Source organism: Agrilus planipennis, unplaced genomic scaffold, assembly GCF_000699045.2.
Source record: "Agrilus planipennis isolate EAB-ADULT unplaced genomic scaffold, Apla_2.0 scaffold90, whole genome shotgun sequence".
Lineage (NCBI taxonomy): Eukaryota > Metazoa > Arthropoda > Insecta > Coleoptera > Buprestidae > Agrilus > Agrilus planipennis.
The window spans coordinates 591,960-614,410 of record NW_020438865.1 but is presented as its reverse complement, the minus strand read 5'-3'; the positions used below and the strand labels follow the sequence as shown (position 1 = coordinate 614,410).

The window sequence follows — 22,451 nt, the reverse complement described above, 5'->3', positions numbered from 1 at the left end:
TCTTTCCCATAAGCAGACTAAAGTAGTGACCTTTAGAGTAAGAACGAGTAGGTAGACACTAAATTGACAAATTTTTTTGTCCAAAAATGAACAAAAATCGGGAATCAGGATCGATGTGGATAACGAGTCGCTCTCCAAGCGCTTTTACCATTTTACCTCATATTGTCCTGCGAAGTGAGTTGTGTCGTTCAGTATGGTTTTAGTAGGTTTCAGTATGGCTATAGAACGTGTCGTGGTTATAGAACATAGATAATAATGGATGCAGCATAATGGTATGGCAGACTCATTGCAATGAAAGTACGTTTTTCTTGTAGTTTTTTTAACAAACATGGTGCTGTCATGTACTGAAAGGAAGTTTAAAAGGTAATTAAAAAGTTAAATAAGTATTTTCTAGTTTTATCCATTGATTATGGCCTTTCTCCTATTGAGTGCATGTAGTGAGTACCTATCTCAATACAAAGAAGTAACAGTAGACCGACAAAAAGACGACCGTTTCTCTCAAGGTTATTTTATGCGATCTAAATTGATTGTACATATGTACATATTTCATCATTATTCAACTTCTTGTTTACTTGCTTCTAAAAATATATTTTTACGTTTTGCTTGAAGGCTATACGTGGTGTAAACGAAAATAAGAGGGTTTCAATAACCTTTAAATTTTTCGTTCAGTGTCAAATGATGAATGTTTAATCATAAAACTGTGCAATTGTACAAATGTAAAGTGTGTCGAAAAATATTCACTGCTGTTGGTATCTATAAGAACGATGGCTTTAAATAAACGACACAAATCTTACGGACTTATTATTAAAATGTTTGTGTTATTCTTAATATCGCGTTGCTAGTAATAATTTGATTAAAATAGACAGGAGCATATGAGACACAAACTGGTAAGAATATTTTTCATTGCCCTATTAAACAAGTTAGTTATTCCTACATAGACTATACGGCATTTAAATGTTGTTAATCCATATATATATATATTAATAGTAAAAACAATTAAACATTTTAAAAAGTTATTTTAATAAAAAAATGCTATTTTGTTAGTTTAGAACTATTGAAAGCAATTTTATTAACATCATGTTAAAATGATTGAAGTAATTAAACTTGTAATTAAGTTATTTTAGAAAAGTATAGTTGTTTTCCATTTTAAATTCAAATTTTTTAACATGACTAAAGTTAATACATGATGCATATTAATTCTTAGCAAGCACAAAGTAACTATAAAAGCAATAAGTATACACGATATAACAATTCTTTAGTCTTTTTATGACATCATTGGAATGAGCTTTTGTGACCTTGTCAATGCCAGGTATTAAAAAGCCAACAAAACTATCTATTTAAAATAACCATAAATAACATGCACTACACTCTGAAATTAATTAACGCTGAAATGCTTTGCATTATTTTTTATATGTACCCATGTTAAAATGTAGATATTTACACTTTTTAGAATATTTGTAACAGTATTGTTGTTTAATATACATATACCTAACTTCATCTACACAGTGCTTATTACTGCCATTTTGAGATATTGTTTTATATTTACAGGCATGAAGGTGCCATGGCTGGCCCAAGTGCGGCGAATGCACTTGGTAATAATTGTCTTGGCTGCGCTTTCACTGTTTCTTTACGTTTGCTACATTTCAACAAGTCAGCTCCAAGCAACAGTGTCTCCAGTTGTCTACTCAGTAGTTGCTGCAGTAGCGGACGCAAACATACAGCTTAATTTGACTCAACCAGAAGTATCATTTATAAAAAACGACACTAATACAGTTGCAAAACGAAATAACACATCAGAGGTACTTTCTCCTCCACTTTCTGTTACCAACAACACAGTTGTACTAGACTTAACCAAAGGAATTTTAACAGATATGATATATGAATCGGGTCATACAAATTTCAGTGCCGAAGTTTGTCCAGATTTAGGCAAAAATATCAAACTGTTAATAATAATTACATCAGCACCAAGTCATGAACAAGCACGTATGGCAATTAGACAAACATGGGGTCATTATGCATCTCGTAGAGATGTATCTATTGCTTTTATGCTTGGAACAACTTCCAATAAAGTTTTAAATTCGCGACTTGATAAAGAACAGTATATCTATGGAGATATAATAACGGGAAAGTTTATTGATGCTTATGATAATCTCACACTCAAAACTATATCTATGTTAGAATGGGTTGATAATTACTGCCCTAAAGCAGCTTTTGTACTTAAAACTGACGACGATATGTTTATAAATGTACATCGGTTATTAGTTTTTGTGGTAAACCATGACCCTAATCAAAGGATCATTTACGGACGTTTAGCGAAAAATTGGAAACCGATTCGAAATAAAAAATCAAAATATTATAGTTCTTTACAACAGTATAAGCATACTGTATTTCCTGATTTTACTACGGGACCTGCATACCTTTTTCCAGCTAAATTAGCAAGAGAATTATATTCTGCTGCTTTAAATCACACGTATTTTAAATTGGAAGATGTTTTCTTAACAGGAATTGTAGCAAATGATCTGAAAATCAAACGCGTACATGTTTCGGAGTTTTCAAATAGAAGGGTTTCATTAACACCTTGTAGTGTTCAACGTGGAATTAGTATTCATATGGTTAAAGGATTTGAACAATTTGATTTATGGAAGAAGCTCTTGGATGGTCATACGAAATGTAAATAGTCACTATTCGTCCTAATACAAAAAAAAACATATATATGATGAACATTGAGACCTAAAAATTATTTTCTTTTTCACACAGGTATTGCACAGCAGTTGTTTCCAGAGCTTTTAAAATATTATTGCATACCATTTTGTTTTTTAAAAAATTGCGTGATTGCCATCTCTCTTACTCAAATCTAGTCATGTATATAATTGTAAAAGCGTTCGTTATAATCTTTAAAAAGAATGTCCAAATTTGAATGAATTCCGATTTTTTGCTGTAATGCATTGTGTAATAGTTTTCATAGTTCTAGAAACAATTGCAACAAGTAATTTTGGCTGCTATCTTTCAAAAATTCATGTTTAAAATTTAACATACCCGATTAAATGAAAATTTTATATTTTAAAAAAATTTTCGTTTCAAAGCAATCGCTACAAAGCATCACATTCCTTGGCTACAAACTACTATTATTTATTCTATTATTAAATTTTGTCTATAGACTGCAAAAGGTAAATGTTTTGGTTTAAAAATGAGATTAAAATCAACATACCTGTGCGAACTTTAAAATATTTCACTACTTTTTAGTGTAGGGTAATTTTATATGCTTTTTATCAATATTTAACTGCTGTGAAATACGCCATACGTGCCGTTTAATTTATGTAATTATTTAATTTAAAAAGCAAATCTGACACAGTCTTATTTTGTTGTAAAATAGAATTGCTGCAAATATTTTGTAGATTCTCTCATATCCAATTTATTTTTAAAATGAGTAGAGAACTTGGCGCTAGTCGAACCAGTTTTATATATTTTTTTGTAGAGTATTTTATAATATTTACAGTATGATATAATTTTTACTTTTATTTTTTGACAATTGTGGATTTCGATATAGAATGTTTCTAAAAAGATTCATTACACACTACCTATATTTCATATATCTATTTTTTTTAAATTTACGTTTTAATAACACTATCAATGTTAAATTTTGATATGTATATGTAGTATGTATTGAATATTCTATTTTAGTCGTAAACGACTAATTCAAGTGAACTGTCAAAAGACCATATGTTGTAAAATTGATACCTAGTGCCTGTGATATTAAATATCAGATTAATTTACGTCGGTATTAACTAAAATATTTTTTTTTAATAAAGTGTGCTATTTTGTGGTTATCTGTAATAGATGTATATATGCTTGAAGTATTCATATATGTACTTTCTAATCTTCCGATTTACGCAAGCGAGGTATATCTACTTGTTCGTGGTTGTTAATATTTTTTGAACAAAAGTCGAATAAATAGAATTTTAAAGATACAACGTACTCAAATACCTTATCACATGTACATTTTAATATTTTTGTCATAATCTAAGTTAATTAAAAATAGAGTAAATTTTTATAGACGAAAAAGTTGCGCCTGGAGGTAATTTTTTTACCACATAGTACATAAATAATAGAAGTACACGTGTGTGTAACAATTTACTAATTAAAATTTACTTTTTTGGTTGAATTCTAAAGTACATTCCAGTATTAAAACGAAATTGTATTAGTAAAACATACATTTTTCAACTTTATTGCATCTTGTGCATTTAAACGAAGACGAATGTAATTAAAATAAATTATGTATATAAAGAAATGTGTCTAACTAGTGTATAGCAAAACAGACGTGCGATAACAAGCAATAGGAGGCCGTATGCACAGTCATGCGCCGTTACAATACTTTCAGTTCTCTCTACCTCTGATTGAAACATAAGCTATCATCACTCGTCTGTTTTACAATAACATCCCTTTAAATTGCAAACATTATGGATATACATGTTATGTTGTATATTCGATAAAATTGTAAATAATATATCTACATTTTTACAAAATCATTTAAAAAATAAAAATGTTGAAGTTGTATACAATTGTTATATACACGAGCACTCTGTAAAATTGTATAAGAAATTCTAGGTTGTTTCATCAAGTGGTGGTGGTACAAAAGATTTGACCTCTTCAAGAACCAAATCTAAATAAAAAATGGCATTCAATTAGTAGTTGCTAAATAATAATACTACTATAATAGAATATTTTCATGAGAATTTTAGATACAGTCAAGCTGTGAAGAGCAATTTCTTATTTTTATTTTGCTTGTGTTCCAAACATATTAATACATTTCTCTCTTTATTATTTTGGAAGATTAACTTTTGTTAATTAAAAAGTAAGTTGAAATTTAATAATAGTGGTGCTTTCTCAGATGAAGTAATTCTGTTTAATAGTAGTAGCCCTGGCTGTATCAAAAATTTTGGTTAAATCATTAAGAAAAATTGAAAACCTCTCCATTTTTCGACAGGAAGATCCATATCTTCGATGCTTTGATCATAAGGAGCAGATGTAGGTTCATCAGTTGGGTCAGCATATTGTGCTAAGTAAGAGTGAGCTAAAGCTTGTTCAGCTGTTATACGAATATCACTGTCTAACTCTAGCATAAGTCTTAATAGATCGATAGCTAATGGATTGGCACCAGGGAAAACCTGATTTAAGTCTTTTTTCTTCATGGGTGGTAATGATTTTATATAATTACGAGCCTAAAAAAACTTTTATTACTTATACATCTTATTGTTGTATGAACTAATACCTACACTTTCTGATGTTATTTTTTGAAGAAATTCTTCACTGGGAGTTCCCAAAATTTCCATGATTAGGTTCAATTGATGAATATCTATCTTATAGTAAAGGTAAATGTAGAATTTTGTTAACAATAAAATATACATTAAAATTCGAAAGGATACGATCTGAACCTGGAAACAAGGTACGCCCAGTAAGCAATTCGGCCATAATACAACCAACAGACCAAATATCTACTGTTTGGTTGTAATGCATCCAATTTAACATAATTTCAGGTGCTCTATACCATCTTGTTGCAACATAACCGGTCATTTCAGTCTCAGTTGGTCTTGCTAATCCAAAATCCAAAATTTTTAGTTCACAGTCCTCATTCACTGCTATGTTTGATGGCTTTAAATCCTAAAAGATCGATAATCAAATGATATTCGTGCCTTTCTATGAAAAACATACCCTGTGAATTATTCCTGCTGAATGAATATACTTAAGACCACGCAGAATTTGATATACCAAAAATTGAACATGTTCATCTGTAAGTCTTTGAGTTCTTATTATGTTATTTAAATCGGCACCCATAAGATGGGTTACAAGATATATCTACAATTGTAATAACTATTCACTACTCTAAAAGAGCTAAAGATCTGACAGTACAAAATAAATTGTTGTATGTTAACTTTGTGATCAAAAAAGTTATAACTTACTTGACTTGTATCATTTTGTGGGTGAAAAACATTTAAAAGTCCAATAACATTTTCATGGCGCATATGTTTCAACAGTTTTAGTTCACGATAAGTTCTTTTTGCATGAACAGCTGATTGGAAAGGTCTTGCCAATTTCTTGATTGCAACTTTAGTGTTTGTTTGTGTATCTAAAGCTGAACTAAAAAAGAGCAGGATAAAACTTGAACAAACAAAAATGTGCTGCACTAATCAAATTAAATCCCATTTTGTTTATATGCAGAGATGCATATTTATCATTTTATCTATTAAAGAAATCAAATAATGACATTATTTTATACTAAATAAGATATTCTATTCATCTTTGAAATATGGCAAGAAACCAGTTAATAGTCTTTTTTTGGAAGGGTGTTGAAAATAAAGCTAAACAAATAGTTATTTATATAACTTTTAACTAGAAATAGCACACCTTTTGAAATTAACAATTAACCTAAAAATGCCTTAAAACAGTTAACAAGTTTATTCATGACAAATTCATTATCTTTTTATGTATTTCTATACAAAATTCACTGAATTAGTATTTTCGAATTATTTAATTAATTTGATAATGTAATGGTGGTGGAAATGCTTTACTCACCACACTTGCCCATATGCTCCTGAACCAACTGCTGAGAGCATTTGATAACGTTCTGGTATTTCCCACACCGTTTTATTAACTTCTATTTTATGAAAACGTTCCATTTTTAATTTTTATTTAATTAACACATTAATAAAACAAACGGCAAATTAAAGTTCACATATACATATAACAGATACTATACAAACAACATACAATATGATACAATATAATCACATATAAGCGTATTCTTTAAAAAGAGACGGAAGCATCTTCGTCTTTTTCAATTTTTAGCCAGCAATTCCCTCTAATAATTTGAAATGTCATTTAGACATACTTGCTAAATATTTGAAATGAAAAAGTATTAAGAAAACATATTTAAATACTTTTACGAAATTTCAAATATTATTTAATCCCAAGCATTAAAAGTATTTAATATTAAATACTTCAATAAAAGTAATTTATATCTGATTCAGAATTCGAAATATTTTTCTAATTTTCTTGTATAGAAGTAATTTCGAATTTATTAATTTTCTATTTAGTTTATTAAGAAAGCAATTGTAATATGTGAAAAGAAAATTTCCCACTGTGCTGAATTCAACAAATATTCTTCTTTCAGTAATAATATATGCTTTTCAACAGTTTAATGTAACTACACTTCAACACAATTTAATTATAATTTTTATGCAGCTAATGTCAATCTATTTTAAATTTGTGTTTTTCTGGCAAAACTTTTTCAGTCCAAACTGTATTTTGGACAAAATATCATTCTTTTACGTATTATTATTTCAAAAAATTGTACCAAGCTTGATATGAGCAACATGGTTAAAATAATTTATTAATAGTTAAGGCACCATTTTTACAAGTACGTCGGGACTATAACATTTCCAAACAAATTTTTTCTAAAAATATCAATACCTTAAAATGTAATTATTACTAAGGAATCTATCCTTTAAAATTCCAAATAGTTTTAGACATCCCATCAATTGAATAAAAAGTATGGGGTTTCAAAATCAAAAACAAAATTTATATTACCAGTATTACTACATTATTAATATCTTTAATTTTTTTTCGTAAAAATTTCTTATATTTCAAGTACATTTCAAGTCTATATTGGCGGTATTTTTTATTTATAACTGCTTATATTGGATTACTTCCCACACATCCCCTAACCCTCACAATCCAATCTGGTTCAACATAATATGTATTCGAAAATATAAAGCTAATGTTGATGACAATATCAACTAATTGTAGGTTTCAAATACATTAAAGAAATATACAACAAAACTTCTGTTTATTCTAATAAAAGTACTGCTTCTTGTCCGTCACATTCCTTCACACAACCGTATTTTATTATGTATTCTCGTTTTATATAAGCAAAAAGCAAATCAGTCAGCATAAATATTTGAGCTGTGGCAAAAGCTAAGGTAGCTCCGAAATAAAAGTTGGCATTTGCAGAACCTGAATACAGCCAGAGATGCCACACTGTGGGAGCTAATAGTGTCACCATGAAAAAAGATACAGATGTAAGCAAGCCTTGCTGCATATCTGAAAAGAACGAAATTAATTCTAAAATTAAAAGCAAAAAATTGTCCAAGGAACTTATGCTTACAAAATTGTAAATGTTTCCAAAAAGGCAAAACTGCCAACACAAATCCAACTTCTCCAAGACTAGGATAAGATTTAAATATTGTTATTATCCCTAGTAAACTAGTAGTCAGTAATACAGGATCTTGACGAAAACGCAATGTAAGGGGAATTACATATAAAGCTATAACATTTAACTGGAATGAATATATGAACAGCGTACGAAAATGTTCAAACATTTCAATAAAGAAATACCAAAACAGACCAATATTTGGGGTGAAATCTGGTGCAGACAAGCTAAAAGAAAATTAATTTACAAAAACACCATGTTTGCATTATTTAATATTTACCTACATGAATTTTAAACTATGATTTAGATATGACCATTTTGGGTTTAAAAAACTTGAAATAATTAAGATTAAACCTGATATTATTAAAGTCAGTGTTGTTACCAATGTAGCATTAAATCTTTTATCATTAAAGGTAACAAATAAAGGCGCCAACAACAATATTGGATAAAAGGATTGTGATATGGCTGCTGCTAATGATATACTTGCCAAGAAAACATTTTCTAAAATTGAAAATGTTAGCAGTTTGTAGTACATTTATGTATATATGTATTTACTTTTAACAATTCCAACAAAAAACAAGCCTAAATAGAGGTTCTGAAAAACTGTAGTAGTATATCCTACACAATTAAAAATTATATATGGATTCAACATATAGGCTGCTACAATGTAGACATCAACTGATTCTATTTCTTGCTCTTTAATTATGAAATTAACAGCATCGGGCAAGTAATCATCTATGTTGCTTATTTCCTTTTTAAATAATGTTTCCAGATACTTCTTGCCAGCAACACATAAACAGTATGATGTCAATATATCAGCGATAATAAACATCAAGTATATTTGTTCTCCAAATAAATTTGATAATACCATATAAAACATATGATATAGAGGTGGTTCATAAATAACGTCACTCTCATAGGGATTAGGAGAATTAGAAATCTTGGAAATATAATTAGCTTCAACGACTGAAATTAAAAAATACAGAAAGTACTCAATACAGTAAAATAAATAAATATGTACATCATATATGTACCTCTTCTCCAAGAATTAAGTGGAGTTGATATTTCTACTCTGTTCATAAATATTGTGTTGTAGTCTATAAAGAATAGCCATAATCTAATAGCTATACCAACGAAATAATTAGTTAAAATTAATGTAATATTCCTCGGCATATTATGTAGAGAACCATAAACAACTATCACTATATATTTTGCTAGAAAGCCACTTTCACAATTCTTTAACTTTTTATTATTTTGGAGACATTGATACTTAGGTAAAAATAATACACAGCAATAATTTGGTTATGTTTATAACGTAAAATAATTTTAGGTTAAACCCATAGATTAAAGAAATATATAGTTAGTTAAATTCATAGATACGGTTAAATCCATCGACGTTTACTATATGCATTGAACTGCAGTCTAGTTCAATGACTATATGAAAATATGTCTATGGTTAAATCAATTTATGACAAGAATATCAATGGTATCAACCATAATGATTGACAAAATATGGAACTTTTTTTGAAATTTACGATTTTTTTCTTTTCTGTTAAGAACATTTTTCATGCATAGGAATAATAAATCAACTCAATATCAAATTATTTTTTTTCTTCGTTTTCATGCTATTTTTAAGATAATTTAATGTAAGTTTCGAATGAGATAAGAGTCGGTTTCCATACATCCGGGGAAGTCCGACCCATAGATTAGAGGTACATATATACCGTCTACCACCTAAATATTTAGTACTACGCATAATAAAACTTGGTCTCCTGGTAGTTATAGCCCCTAGGTTGATCCAGGTTGATTTACCAACTCGAGGAGGGTTTTTAGTCGGTAGGCGCTCCCATCGGGAGTGAATTTGACACTACCCCCCTTTTGGGGGATGTCTTTAGAAGATTTCCCCTTCTCGAGGTTATACTTAAATAAAAAATATAAATAAAAGTTGGAAATGCCATATTGATCAAATTACATCTTATATTGATGGTAATAAACAATAACAAATAAGTATCGATAATAAACATTAATATTATTAATACTGTAAAAATATTAAGTATAAAAACTAGATCTGTAAATATAGGAAATGTAGAAGCCTGTAGGAGTTGCAATCGCACTGCCTGTCTGCACTAGTGTTTAGACATTTGTCACCCGGTAGCACCATCATCGCAAGGGCTTTGAGGGGTGAGCTGAGTGAATATTAATTTGTTTGGAGGGAATCTGTCAAAAGTGTTGTAATTGATATTCGTGTATGATTCCAAATTAAAATTGAAAATGATCACAGATTTTAATACATTTTATTTTAACATATTATCTACATCAAATGTACATAAGATTATATTAGTTTTTAAAATAACAAGGAACAAGGTAAATAAGTACAATATAGGTACGAACCCTTTAACGAATTTTTAAGTAAATTGAGTAAAGCAGTGTTATGACAAAGACGTTCCTTCTTAAACGTTTATGAATTGTTTGGCTAACAATAAGCTACTATTACAATTGTGCAATGAGTAAAGTACGGTGCTGAAATATATTTTTTGTATAATAGTCGCAGTTTTTACTCAAATTACATAAAAATTCTTCGAAGATCTGATGGAGACGTTATCATTCCACACTGAGGACAAACTTTCTTGCTTCCCTAAAAAAAAATTAAATAATATCTTTTATTCGTAAAGTAATCCGGACGAAATTTAATTGATTTTGTAAATATTGCTCTAATATTCATTTTTTTAAAGGTTTTTAGTGTTTTAAGTCTTAGAGGTTCTAAATATTTCTACTAATACGATATGACTATCCCAAATAGATACTTACGAGTGTGTGCAGCCAACATTCTTCACAATGAACATGCCAACAAACAGTTGAAATGACTGGCTTTTTGTAATGTTCCTTAAAGAGGGACATGAAATTTACGATTAGTACCAGTTGTGTGTAGTTTGAAAGCATTTTAGAGACTGAAAGTGCATTTTAATTAACTAATAATAAGCCCTTTTAAATTTGAATGTTTTTGGCAAAAATTTGTAATTTCGTCGCATAATAATAAAAAAATAATTGGATGAAAAATATGAAATTATCTTCCATTTCAAATTCTATATGAATTCATTAGGAAAAGTAGATACATGTTTTGCTTATCATTAAAGCTATGGTTTCTGAAGGGCTAACTGTTTCTTTGTTTTTCTATTTTTAATTTAAAAACCTTTGAGTGTGGAGGGCAACCCACCAAAAAATTCATCATTATTATATTATATAAATTTGCCTTGTCTATTGAGAAAGTGAAATTAACGTTGTGAAGTTATTGAATCATTTTTTATTTTGCCCCACCCCTTCATAAATGCGAGTTACGCCACTGATTCGAGGAGCACATAAAAGTAGGTATGCAATTTTGTATTGGTATTGCATTTATTTAAGTATAAATATTTCAAATAAGTCATACTTCTGTTTTTCGTCTTACCAAACAGATTAGACACTTGTATTCTTCAATATCTGTACTAGTGGCAGTTTCCGTGGTTACTTCAGCTTCCAGTTGCCTTATCCTACTCCTCAATTCTTCGATCATTTGAAGCCTGCTGCTAGGTTCCGCATCAGATGTGCTAACATTACTATCACACTGCTGTCCGCCACTCTCTACTTTAACTTCCACATCTCCACTAGAATTAACTGTAGCTACTTGAGATTGCGTCCCTTCTTTCTGTTTTGATTTTTCTTCTGCTTTATCCGAAAGATCCGATTCTGAATATTGCTTAGGACCAAACGTAGATTCTTCAGGTTCATCACCATCTACAATAAGGTCTTCTGTTTCTGTTTCAACACTCATGCGACTGCTTCGGTCGGCTGTGGAAAAATGGTGGTCAAGAAATAATGCCATGGATGTAAAATTTCTTTTTTTACCACTAACAGAAGTCGAGTTACGCTTTCTCACTTCATTCCAATCTTCTAATTCAGAATAACCTTCCACATCAACAGTTTCATCTTCATCATTAGATGTGCCCTTAAATAGTGAATAAGGATTAATCAAAATATATTATAATGAATAATAACATAATTGTACGTATAGGGCCAATAACATCCTTAGCTTACTTTTCTTAAACAAATTTCATCTTTATGAATGTGACTCATACAGACCGGACATCCATCATCAGCTTTTCGTTTTCTGATTTTCAGTTTGAGCCTTCCTTGTCGATTTGTTTTAATTCGTTGAAATGTCTACAACGAGAATTGAAACTAATAGTAGATCTGTGTTAAACAAACAAATAAATATAAAAAAATTCTTAAAAAAGCGAATGAACTATTACCTCCCACCGCCCTTCCGGTCCACTATCACCAGGTAGAGCAGGAGGTCGAGAAGGTTCATTTCTTCTTGTTCTCAGATTAATACTTCCTGAACCATTTAATTTATAAAGTCTATCCAGTTCTCTCATGAAATGAGTTTCTAAATCGCCCGGTGATATAGACATTCCACAAACTGGACAACTGGATGGATCTTTTCGTCTCTTACCTGAAAGACCTTACAATAAAGACAAATATTTTCGCTGAAATCAAGGTAAATCGTTTGAACAGAATTAAGTATAGGTATATTTAAAAAAGTAAAAGATGCAAATAATATCAATCTCATTATGAATTCCTGCTTTAGACGTAAATTCGTGATACTTGACAGTTTTGATATGTTTTCAATTTTTCTATTTAGGATACGTATATACCACTAATTTTAAAAATGATATGAATAACTGAGGTGTTAGGTAACTTCAGACGGTTTGCAGAACTGCCGGATCAGATTAAATTGCTTGTATACATGTCCGTTTGAGGGCATACGGTATGAAATTAATTTTGTTTCAAACAAATTCGTATTATGAGCAAGTAATAGTTTTGCCGTTGGAATGTTATGCGTTTGTCGGCAAGTGGGAGATTTACGCGCTTCGATGAACAGCTTTGATATGATACGAAGCATGGCCATTTTTCAAACGAGCTCTTATATTAATTTCGGGATTGGCTAGAGGTAAACACAATGTCTGTTATTAAAATATGATTACTATATTGTGAATTATTTGGTCTTAATGCTCTTTGATATTAATCAAACACCTACTTCGGAGGGGCGAATAGCGAAGTAGGCTGATTGTGGCTAGTAAACAATAAAATTAGAAAGAGCAGAGTGGAGATAGATCATTACGTACTGCGATTTATAAAGTATGACAACTAAAAGGGTAATTTGCTGTTTCTGGACAAATAATCAATGTTAGATTGTATGATTTTGAAGTAAAAATATTATCCACAGTACAAATGTGAAAGTGCTTTGGAATTAGAACATGTTACAAAATTAACTGTAGCTAGAAAATGTAGGCCAGCAACTGTTGTTGATTTGAAAATGTTTTTCACAATTCAACATCATAAATACAACATATTATCTATCATTAAATTATAAAAAGATTTGCATAGTGTAAACTACTAGTTAAAAGTAAACATTTAGGACTTTAGTTGTTTATTTTTGTTTGTACAAACGTGAGAACCTAATGCGAATCGGTGTGAAATCGCTATTAGAAGTCCGCAATCGGTGTCATGTAGTCCTACCCTAACAAAAGAACAACTTTTCGAAGCGACACCATTAACGCGAACTATTTCCAGGATAAGAGCTACAGCGTATCTGCATTAAAGCATTTGATTATTTTACTCCAATTGTCTTACGCAATTACTACCTATTTTTTATTGCCTTCTTATCCTTTTGTGAAGTAACTCCTTGTAGGGCTACAACTTTAAACCATTATATGATTTATGCGTAGATATCGGTACCAAGTATTAAGATCAATTGGTTAATAATTCATCAGAATTAACAATCAATTTTTTTTTACTGTCATTTAATATAAATCAGCATTTTTAAAACTAGAATTATGATAAAATTTCAGGCAAGATTGAATAAATAACCGTTACGGACCTCTAAAAATCGAGGGGGCTGTATGCAAATGCAGCTTTGAATCAGATTGCATTTATAAAAATTTTCGTAAAAATATTAAAAGTAGAGGACAGTAATTTATTTTGAATTTACAAAGAGAATAGAGGATTTTCGTTTTGTTGATGTAGCGTCATCAATATTGCTCGTGATATTATTCAGTAGGAGGTAGTGTCGGATTTGTTATTCTGGTAATCAGCCACTGTTACCACTACTGATCGGGGTTGAGGGCCCGCATGCGATACCGCTGATCCGCACCACACCTGCGGGCCGCATTCGTCACCAACCGACATCATTCATAGGATTACCCCGACTAACAGTGTTAATTGCCAGCGAAACCGTGTTAGAGCGTGGACGTAAATCAGCGACGGCTAAAAGGGGATAAAGAGGGCTTAAGTCATCAAGCCGTTGCGAAATCTAGGAAAATGTGCTGAGCGAATCGACGCTGTCGCGCGGCTGCTCCCGGCAACGAGAGAGGGAACGAGGGTAAAGGCGCCACGGCTTAGGTGAATCTTCTCATATTAACTAGTATACAGTGTGATTTATTTTCATGAAATAGTCACTGCTACTTGATGTACATATGTATTGCAAGAAAACAAACTTTATGTGAACAACTGCAACCCTTCAAAATAAAAAAAGAAAACAAAATATCCGAAGATTGAGTTTATATCGTCGCTGTTTGAGTGGCAATGCGTTTTTGCAGTTAATTTACGATAAGTGAAAAATCTAAAACGGACAATACGGTAAGGCCGGTCGCACATTGCAAGAATTTTTCTGTTACAAAAATCCTGATGTTTGCCGGTACCGCACCGCACATCTATCAGAAATTTTGTTCCGGCGAGTTTAGGTTTTGTCCGCAACAACAAAATTTCATTCCAGGTCAAATGATAGTTTTTGTCACATAAATCTCATAAACAAGAGTACTTTTCAACCCCTATAATAAAATATTCAATTTCGCCACTTTTTTCACTGTATACAATAAACATATGCCCCCTCGAAAAAAAACGATAATTTCTGATAGGTGTGCAGGGTCTAGTAGAGAACGTACAGAGAGGACGCCTTCCGGCATTATGATCGGATAAATTTCTGACGTCCGTCCGGTCGGAATGCATCAAGTGATCATCCGAAGCGGGAGTCAGACGCGTCAAAATTATGATGATGTGCGGTGTGCTACAACAAAACGTATGCGTGGAGTGCCTTCCGGCTAGTATCAAAAATTTTTAACAGAAACATTCTTACAATGTGCGGCCGGCCTAAAAAGGACTCGATATATAAATCGTAAATGACCATAATTTAAATTTAATTTAAATCGCAGGTACCTTACACTTTTTGCTGTCGATCACAAAATACCCGATGTTATCTTTCAAGATTATTTCGTTTACCTGTCAGATCTACAAAAACTTTCACGAGCAGAGTACTCGAAAAACCTTGTATACGTATTCTTCATTTTACATTATTTAAAGGGTAGAGCCCGCCTGATTACCTAGAATCCTTTCTGATCCTTACCGTCGACACCTCCTTTATTCCATTCAAACACTTAAACCTATAAATTTTAACCCTAGTTTACAACTGAGACCAACTATGCATATTAAGGAAGGAAATCGGATCGGATTCGTAACAATATTCATATCACGTGCTGTTCTCAAATCTTTTGTTCTAACAAATCAAGCCTTTCTATTCGAAGACATCATATATGAAACCTATAAAGTGCATAAATTCAAATTGTTTGCTAACTATACCATATTTCATATGTCATTATTCGCGAGAATCGTTCCACTTATTTCACTTCAATGAGTTCAACGGAATTCTTTTATACCACTTGTTGTAATTCTTTCGATGTTTTCGTAGATTTAAGTTTGTTATTTAATGACTTTCATCAAGTGATTCACGCCTGCTCGCCAAAGAGGCGGATGTTATGAAAGCGCTAAGTAGTTTTTGTTAGTTTAGAATTTAACAAATTAGTATTGAAATTGACGATTTCATAATTTGGTTTTTCAAATAGGGAAAAAGATACTTTATATCGGATGATAATATTATAGTCGAACTATGCGAAAAAAAAAAAAATAACTCCACCTTATAAATTAAGCAAGATAAATCTTAACAAAACCAGGTATTTAGATTTAAGAGAGAATCGACAAAAAGAATAAAATGAGTACCACTTCATCGCTGCGACAACCCGGAGAGTTTTTAATTAATCGAGGAATTTGCCTTCGCATTAACAAAATAAATCAAAACATTAAAACCTTCTAAGAGCTCACCGGGTCCTTTCTAATTGCAACAAACGTTGAAAACGTTAGAAGGGGAAGGATAAGACGATTCAGAAAGAGGGCAGTAATGAAACGTCTTTTTCGGAATTACAAATTCTTAACTGGCTCTATAGCGTTGACGATCTACTTAGTGTTTATATAAGATTTAATTAATTAATTTAGGTCGTTCTATGGCCTTCCTTAATTCTATAGCCTGATATTACTTTGTAGGCATAATAACTATAACACTACTTGACAATTTCAAAATTAATTTCTTCATAAAATGCCTCCTGCCGGTAGAAGTGTTATTTAAGTGTGTGTCACTGTCTCTTATGGATTAAGTTCTTACTTATAAAGCCACTGAAATGTTATTACTCTTTAGATATTACCTTACTATTTCATTAGAGCGCCCCTTACAAACTGACACAGATTAACGTTCGCATCTAATGTACACTTACCTACACTCCAGGTTTTGGTTAATATTACAAGCAACAAAAAAGAACAATATTTATACTCATATGATCGAAAGAATACGGTGGTGAGCAAAGCATTTAATCTGATACTAACGTTATTTTTAACAATTGTTATATAAGCACAAATTTTTCTANTAAATTTTCTATGGAAGTTCAAAGTGTGTATACATTTTTTTGAAGCACCCTGTATTTGTTTTCATTCCGGTAATACATTAATGAAATACAATCTTTAACCATCGACCTGAATAGTTACTCAATCGATTTCATAAATCTACCGGAAGTAATAATTTTTCGTTTAGTCTTGCGTACCTATTTGGTTTTGGTCTTACACATTCGGTCTTGATGGTTTTAGTCTTGAAATAATTAATGGTACAAGGCTTTATTTGTTAAAACTCCATAATCAATTAAAGGAAACGAAAGTAAAGTTTATTGATTGGAATGTGGGGACTGTAATCAAATCTATGTTGGACAAACTAGGAGATCCTTCAATCAAAGGATTACCCAACACAGGAGGAGCTATACTAATGGGGAAGCTGATTCTACATATGCAGAACATTTATTAAATGAAAAACACACTTTTAATGATAATTATCAAATTTTAAAAGAATTACCAAAAAGCCATAAAAGTCTTTATATTAATAAATAATTTATTTTTTAGATGTATTAGGCGTAACATATGCATACACCAAAGGACTTTTTTTTACCATTTGGCAACATTACCATTTAAGTAAACCCCATTTAGAGGTTGGTGCCAATAATACGAAATAGGTATTGAAACAGACACATACAGGCATTTATGTATATAAACACCGATTAAAGTCACTTGTAAGATGATATAAATTCGAATAGCAATGTGTTGAATGCCTTTGTTCGTTCGATAACGCTCACCTTTAGGAGGAAAATTCCGTTAAAGCAAAAAGAAATACGGCGAATAGGTGCCGAATGAAAAAAAGCCAAGTTCACAACTGTATCACGTATGATTGACAGCTGTCGTAAAATAATTTCAGCGGGCAAGTTTTTCCAATGGCGTTATTAACATTCGGAATTGCTTGTATTAGCGCTTCGGCCACATGACCAGAATACAACCAGAAGTTTTACAATGGGAATTTTTTGTCAACCGAGTCCGCTGATGTACGCGAACGAGTGCACAGATCATACAGATTGAATACATCTTTAAATATTTTATTTTTAGAAAACGAGAAAAGACTATTGCTACATTTTATGGCGCAATTCTTCAATCATAGGAAATCGTTTTGCTCGTCGAAAAACCGCTAATAGTAGCTCCACTTTTGTTTGGTACTAACGTTTAATTCTCTGACGCAAGAAACTCAGACAGGAAAAAGAAAAACTTTATAAATATATTACTTAGCAACATTTTAATGCTGCCGTATTCGTCTCCATGAATCATTTTGTAATATCGAAAGAAGATGACAGGAGCATGAGGGTCAAGCATTAATTTAGAGCTTTGTAGCACTATTATTCGATTTCCTGGTGGCATTAATAACATTGATGATTTTCTGCATTTATAATTGTAACATTGAATGCACTATAAATTGCATTCTGATAGCATCAGTGTGTTTGAATTTGGAAACGATAATCTATCTACATGTTCAAATCCACTGCAATCATAATGCAATATTCGTTACATTGACTGCCTTTTCCGCTGTTTAAGTTAATACACCAAGATAAGAGGTAGTTCTTTTAAGTGATTGGTTTTGTATAAGGGTAGTTTTTACTCTCTTACAGGAGTATTTCAGTTACTTTATCTAGCCAATACATTCGCTCATGCATTCAACCTATAGCTTTTTAAAGTTAGGAGTTACATTCAGTTTATGGAAGAAGCTTCTAAACACATGCTCATCCTGAAATTTTCTGTTTAGCATGCGCTCATCATTAATAATAATTAAGGGTGAGAAGACGGGCGATTTTTGCGATCACGCTTTCTTCAACTCCATATTAGCGAAGAGAATCTTAAACTGATAGCAAAAATAGTGTCTTGAGCAGACTTTTGGGCTGACATATTCTAATGCTATGATGATAATAATATCAGCAAATACTAAATGCTTACAAGAAGTACGAGTAGTAACAAAACCCTATGTACCGATAAACATAATTAAAGCCAGGATAACTTTAGGGATAGATATACAGGTGCAAAAGATTAATATCTTTATATAAAATAAAAGTAAAACAAAAATGTCGACATGCAAGGGAAAAAAAGTAGCTAAGAGTGAATATAAAGATAGGAGACGAAAAATTAGAAGAAATCACTTACTTTGGGTATTTAGGAAGTCAGGATGGAAAGAGCAGTAGATATATAGAACAAAGGATACCGCAGGATCGAGTCGCATTTGACAAAGAGAAGTTACTTCTATGCTTACGAATGGTTAATTTAGAAAATCGAAAAAGATTGTTAAAGGAGTATGCTCTATATGGGTGCGATACCTAGACGGTGGGCGTAACGGAAAAACAAAAGGTTCAAAACTTTCGAAATGTACTGTTACAGGCGAATGATGAGGACACCGTTGGTAGAAAAGGTTAGAAATGAGGAGGTAGGAAAACAGAGGACGCTATGGATGTCAATAAGAAATGGGTGAGATACCTTGGTAGCATAGCGTTTCAGTCATGAAGGGCTAGTTAGACACATATTAGAAGCAGAAACAGGAGTTAAGAAGAGTATATAGAGGTAGATCTAGATTAGATTACTGTTCACAAATAGTTGGGATGTTTTAGTTTTAGGGAAATGCTAAGATTACTTTAGGATACGATTGGTTATCCACAAGAAACTTTCTGGTAGCATACGATAGGAAAAACGGTATGTTAACAAAATCTAAAGAATTCAAATGCCAGGATACATATCCATTAACAAATAAAACAAAGTTAACTAGACTGAAGTTATGTTGAACTAAAGCAATGCTGGATTAGCTAATATTTGAGGTGATGAGAAATTACTTATTAGGATAATTAAAAATAACTAATATACGAAGGACCCAGTATGCCTTCCTAAACCATATTTATGCGATTACGATGAAACTTTGACGAATTGTGGTCCACACCCTAAGGAAAGTTACTGAATAAAAAAAATATAAAACCAACGGAGCTCTCATTCATTATAAAAATAAAAGTTAGCATTAATAATAAAAATCTGATAAACAGAAACGTTTACTTAATAAAGTTATAGTTTGACACATTTTCCAAGTAATAGTCATAAAGTAATGCTTCCCTACTTGTTTTTAGCATAAGTGATTGATTGATAATTGATTGGTAATGGTTTCAACAATCGGCGATGCATATAATAAACCAAACATCTATTCGTTATGTGTCACCGTGACGTTCAACAAATATGTATACTCATATTTGTAGGTATGTACATACGGTACAATGTATAGGTATATCAGATAGACTTGACAAGTAACACAGGACATGTTCCGAGCTACTGAACAACTAAAACCTCCTGTTATTACTGATGCAATTTCGTAGATAATAATAATCAAACATATGGTGCTTTCAAATTATGTCTTTCATTTACACTAACGCTTAAATAATACTGATAACGTGATTACTGCAAACCGCCTAACAACGTTGTTGATTTAAGCATGAAAACGTAGAAAAATTATTTTTTATTAATTTTTAACCATCAAAATTTTGCCAAAGCACGTGTGATTGAAATATCGTAGGTAAAGGTCTAAATATGTATTCGAAAATATAAAGCTAATGTTGATGACAATATCAACTAATTGTAGGTTTCAAATACATTAAAGAAATATACAACAAAACTTCTGTTTATTCTAATAAAAGTACTGCTTCTTGTCCGTCACATTCCTTCACACAACCGTATTTTATTATGTATTCTCGTTTTATATAAGCAAAAAGCAAATCAGTCAGCATAAATATTTGAGCTGTGGCAAAAGCTAAGGTAGCTCCGAAATAAAAGTTGGCATTTGCAGAACCTGAATACAGCCAGAGATGCCACACTGTGGGAGCTAATAGTGTCACCATGAAAAAAGATACAGATGTAAGCAAGCCTTGCTGCATATCTGAAAAGAACGAAATTAATTCTAAAATTAAAAGCAAANTTGTCAAAATAATCAACTTTCAACCCCCATAACTTCTTATTACCCTTCGGGGGTGGGGGCCATCATCTATACATTTACCATATCTTATTTTAATGTTTGCAGTTGCCCTATGCCCATTCTTTACGAGTCACAGATGATTTTGATTTTCAGCTGTAGGGGTTGGTTTCAAAGATATGTATAGATCATCGCCACAAAGGACTCCATACAGAGAGTCAATAAAGGTATTAATTGAATTCCGACGTCTGGTCAGAACGTTACAGAATGTCACATTTTTTCCTGAATGCCCTGCATCTACAGGATACGAGGATATTTTAAAAGTTTCTAGAAGGTTTGAGAATGTTCCCAAATAGTAACTAATCTGCCTTGAGCGAAGCAAGGGTAATCCGGCTTGTACATAATAAATAAAATCAGTGTAGTTTGTCCCTACGTGCCGCTAAAACTTCTCAATCGAATCCCATAGCGTCATGGGGGTTATGTGATATGATATCGTTCAATCACGCGTCCATGAAGAAGGTTTCGATTTTTAGCTGCAGAGGTTTAGTTTCAAAGATATGAAACTTAAAAGACTATCTCTCCAAAGGATTCCGTACAAAGAGTCAGTAAAGCTATTAATTGAGTTTCGACGTCTGATGGTCAGAACGTTACATTTTTTTCCTGAATGCCCTACACCTACAGGATTCGAGAATGTTTTAGAATCTTCTAAAATTTTTATTGAATTTAATGATGACTAATTTTCCTGAGCAAATCGAGGGTAATTCGGCTTGTATTAGGACATAAAAAATTGGTTTATATGTATACGTAACTGGTAAGAATACGAATTATTCTTATAGTTAATCGTAAGTGAAAAAATATTTAATGATCGAGCCCTTTACAGTTATTGTGAGTATACACAGTTACATCACAAATGCTATAATGCGAACGGATGTCAGTGATCGCTTGCTACACAAACTTTCCTAATATTGCGGCTTGTAACAACTGCGTGACTTGCCTATCAACTGAAACAAGAAGCTCCTGGAAATGAGAATGAAGTCACAAGTTTTTATTTTCCTCCGCTCACGATCAGTGTACAACAGGACCGCAAACGCCATTCTTACTTGGAAAATAATAATATTCACTGAAACATGTTGCCTTAGATTTACTTTTAAATAACGTTTTTCTGCAGAAGTTGCAAGATTAAATAATATACCTAATGTCTACAGTTTGTAAGATATAATCTTGAAAAGTAAGCATGAAATTTTAAAAACTGTAGAGGCAGGAAACCTAAAATTATACCTTATATAACGGTATTATCTGGTATAAAATAAGTTTTTAAAGTAACACCCCTAAAGATGTTTGCGGTTTAATTGATTTCTACAAGGAAGAAGTCTAACAGCCAGCTTGCTTATATTTTTGAAAGATCCGTTTTCTTATTTACATATTAAATATGTCATTCAGATTTTCATAACTAAAACATTCGTCTTGAAACGTACTCACTGTGTTATTATTGTGTTTTTATGTGTATCATCTTTCGGGCACCCGGTA

The 22,451-nt window shown here is 31.7% G+C and overlaps 4 protein-coding genes across 13 annotated transcripts in view; 1 reads left to right on the top strand and 3 right to left on the bottom strand.

Annotated features, from left to right (window-relative positions):
- The first annotated feature begins 5 nt into the window (after nucleotides 1-5).
- On the top strand, nucleotides 6-2,708 carry LOC108737315 (beta-1,3-galactosyltransferase 5). Of its 2 annotated transcripts, none has more exons than XM_018470098.2 (2): nucleotides 6-363; nucleotides 1,549-2,708. In XM_018470098.2, the coding sequence occupies exon 2, from the start codon at nucleotides 1,551-1,553 to the stop codon at nucleotides 2,676-2,678; it is 1,128 nt and encodes a 375-aa protein (XP_018325600.1). In that variant the 5' UTR covers nucleotides 6-363; nucleotides 1,549-1,550; the 3' UTR covers nucleotides 2,679-2,708. The 2 variants fall into 2 exon arrangements, with proteins under 2 accessions (XP_018325600.1, XP_018325601.1); XM_018470099.2 differs by lacking the exon at nucleotides 6-363 and adding an exon at nucleotides 418-887.
- A 1,488-nt stretch (nucleotides 2,709-4,196) lies between these two features.
- Nucleotides 4,197-6,749, bottom strand: LOC108737316 (mitogen-activated protein kinase p38b). Of its 2 annotated transcripts, none has more exons than XM_018470100.2 (7): nucleotides 6,571-6,749; nucleotides 5,958-6,135; nucleotides 5,710-5,853; nucleotides 5,424-5,658; nucleotides 5,274-5,353; nucleotides 4,967-5,219; nucleotides 4,197-4,660 (listed from the first exon to the last, which is right to left on the bottom strand). In XM_018470100.2, the coding sequence occupies exons 1-7, from the start codon at nucleotides 6,672-6,674 to the stop codon at nucleotides 4,602-4,604; spliced, it is 1,053 nt and encodes a 350-aa protein (XP_018325602.1). In that variant the 5' UTR covers nucleotides 6,675-6,749; the 3' UTR covers nucleotides 4,197-4,601. The 2 variants fall into 2 exon arrangements, with proteins under 2 accessions (XP_018325602.1, XP_018325603.1); XM_018470101.1 differs by having other exon boundaries at nucleotides 5,958-6,130; nucleotides 6,571-6,680.
- A 1,077-nt stretch (nucleotides 6,750-7,826) lies between these two features.
- Nucleotides 7,827-9,536, bottom strand: LOC108737282 (phosphatidylinositol glycan anchor biosynthesis class U protein). Of its 2 annotated transcripts, XM_018470023.2 has the most exons (5): nucleotides 9,241-9,536; nucleotides 8,762-9,172; nucleotides 8,491-8,707; nucleotides 8,162-8,433; nucleotides 7,827-8,097 (listed from the first exon to the last, which is right to left on the bottom strand). In XM_018470023.2, exons 1-5 carry the CDS (start codon nucleotides 9,377-9,379, stop codon nucleotides 7,844-7,846), a joined length of 1,293 nt encoding a protein of 430 aa, XP_018325525.1. In that variant the 5' UTR covers nucleotides 9,380-9,536; the 3' UTR covers nucleotides 7,827-7,843. The 2 variants fall into 2 exon arrangements, with proteins under 2 accessions (XP_018325525.1, XP_025831311.1); XM_025975526.1 differs by lacking the exon at nucleotides 7,827-8,097 and having other exon boundaries at nucleotides 8,231-8,433; nucleotides 8,487-8,707.
- A 945-nt stretch (nucleotides 9,537-10,481) lies between these two features.
- The window catches only part of LOC108737283 (E3 ubiquitin-protein ligase Rnf220-like), a 75,944-nt gene continuing 63,974 nt past the window's right edge, over nucleotides 10,482-22,451 (bottom strand). For 3 of the 7 annotated variants that reach the window (XM_018470027.2, XM_018470024.2, XM_018470025.2), the window contains 5 exons: nucleotides 12,493-12,704; nucleotides 12,278-12,403; nucleotides 11,652-12,188; nucleotides 11,015-11,089; nucleotides 10,482-10,841 (listed from right to left, as the gene is read on the bottom strand). In XM_018470027.2, coding sequence (XP_018325529.1) covers nucleotides 10,770-10,841; nucleotides 11,015-11,089; nucleotides 11,652-12,188; nucleotides 12,278-12,403; nucleotides 12,493-12,704 — 1,022 coding nt within the window. In that variant the 3' untranslated portion in view covers nucleotides 10,482-10,769. Of the gene's footprint in view, nucleotides 10,842-11,014; nucleotides 11,155-11,651; nucleotides 12,189-12,277; nucleotides 12,404-12,492; nucleotides 12,705-22,451 lie in introns of all 7 variants that reach the window. The other 4 variants (XM_018470028.2, XM_018470031.2, XM_018470029.2 and 1 more) reach the window with 3 other exon arrangements.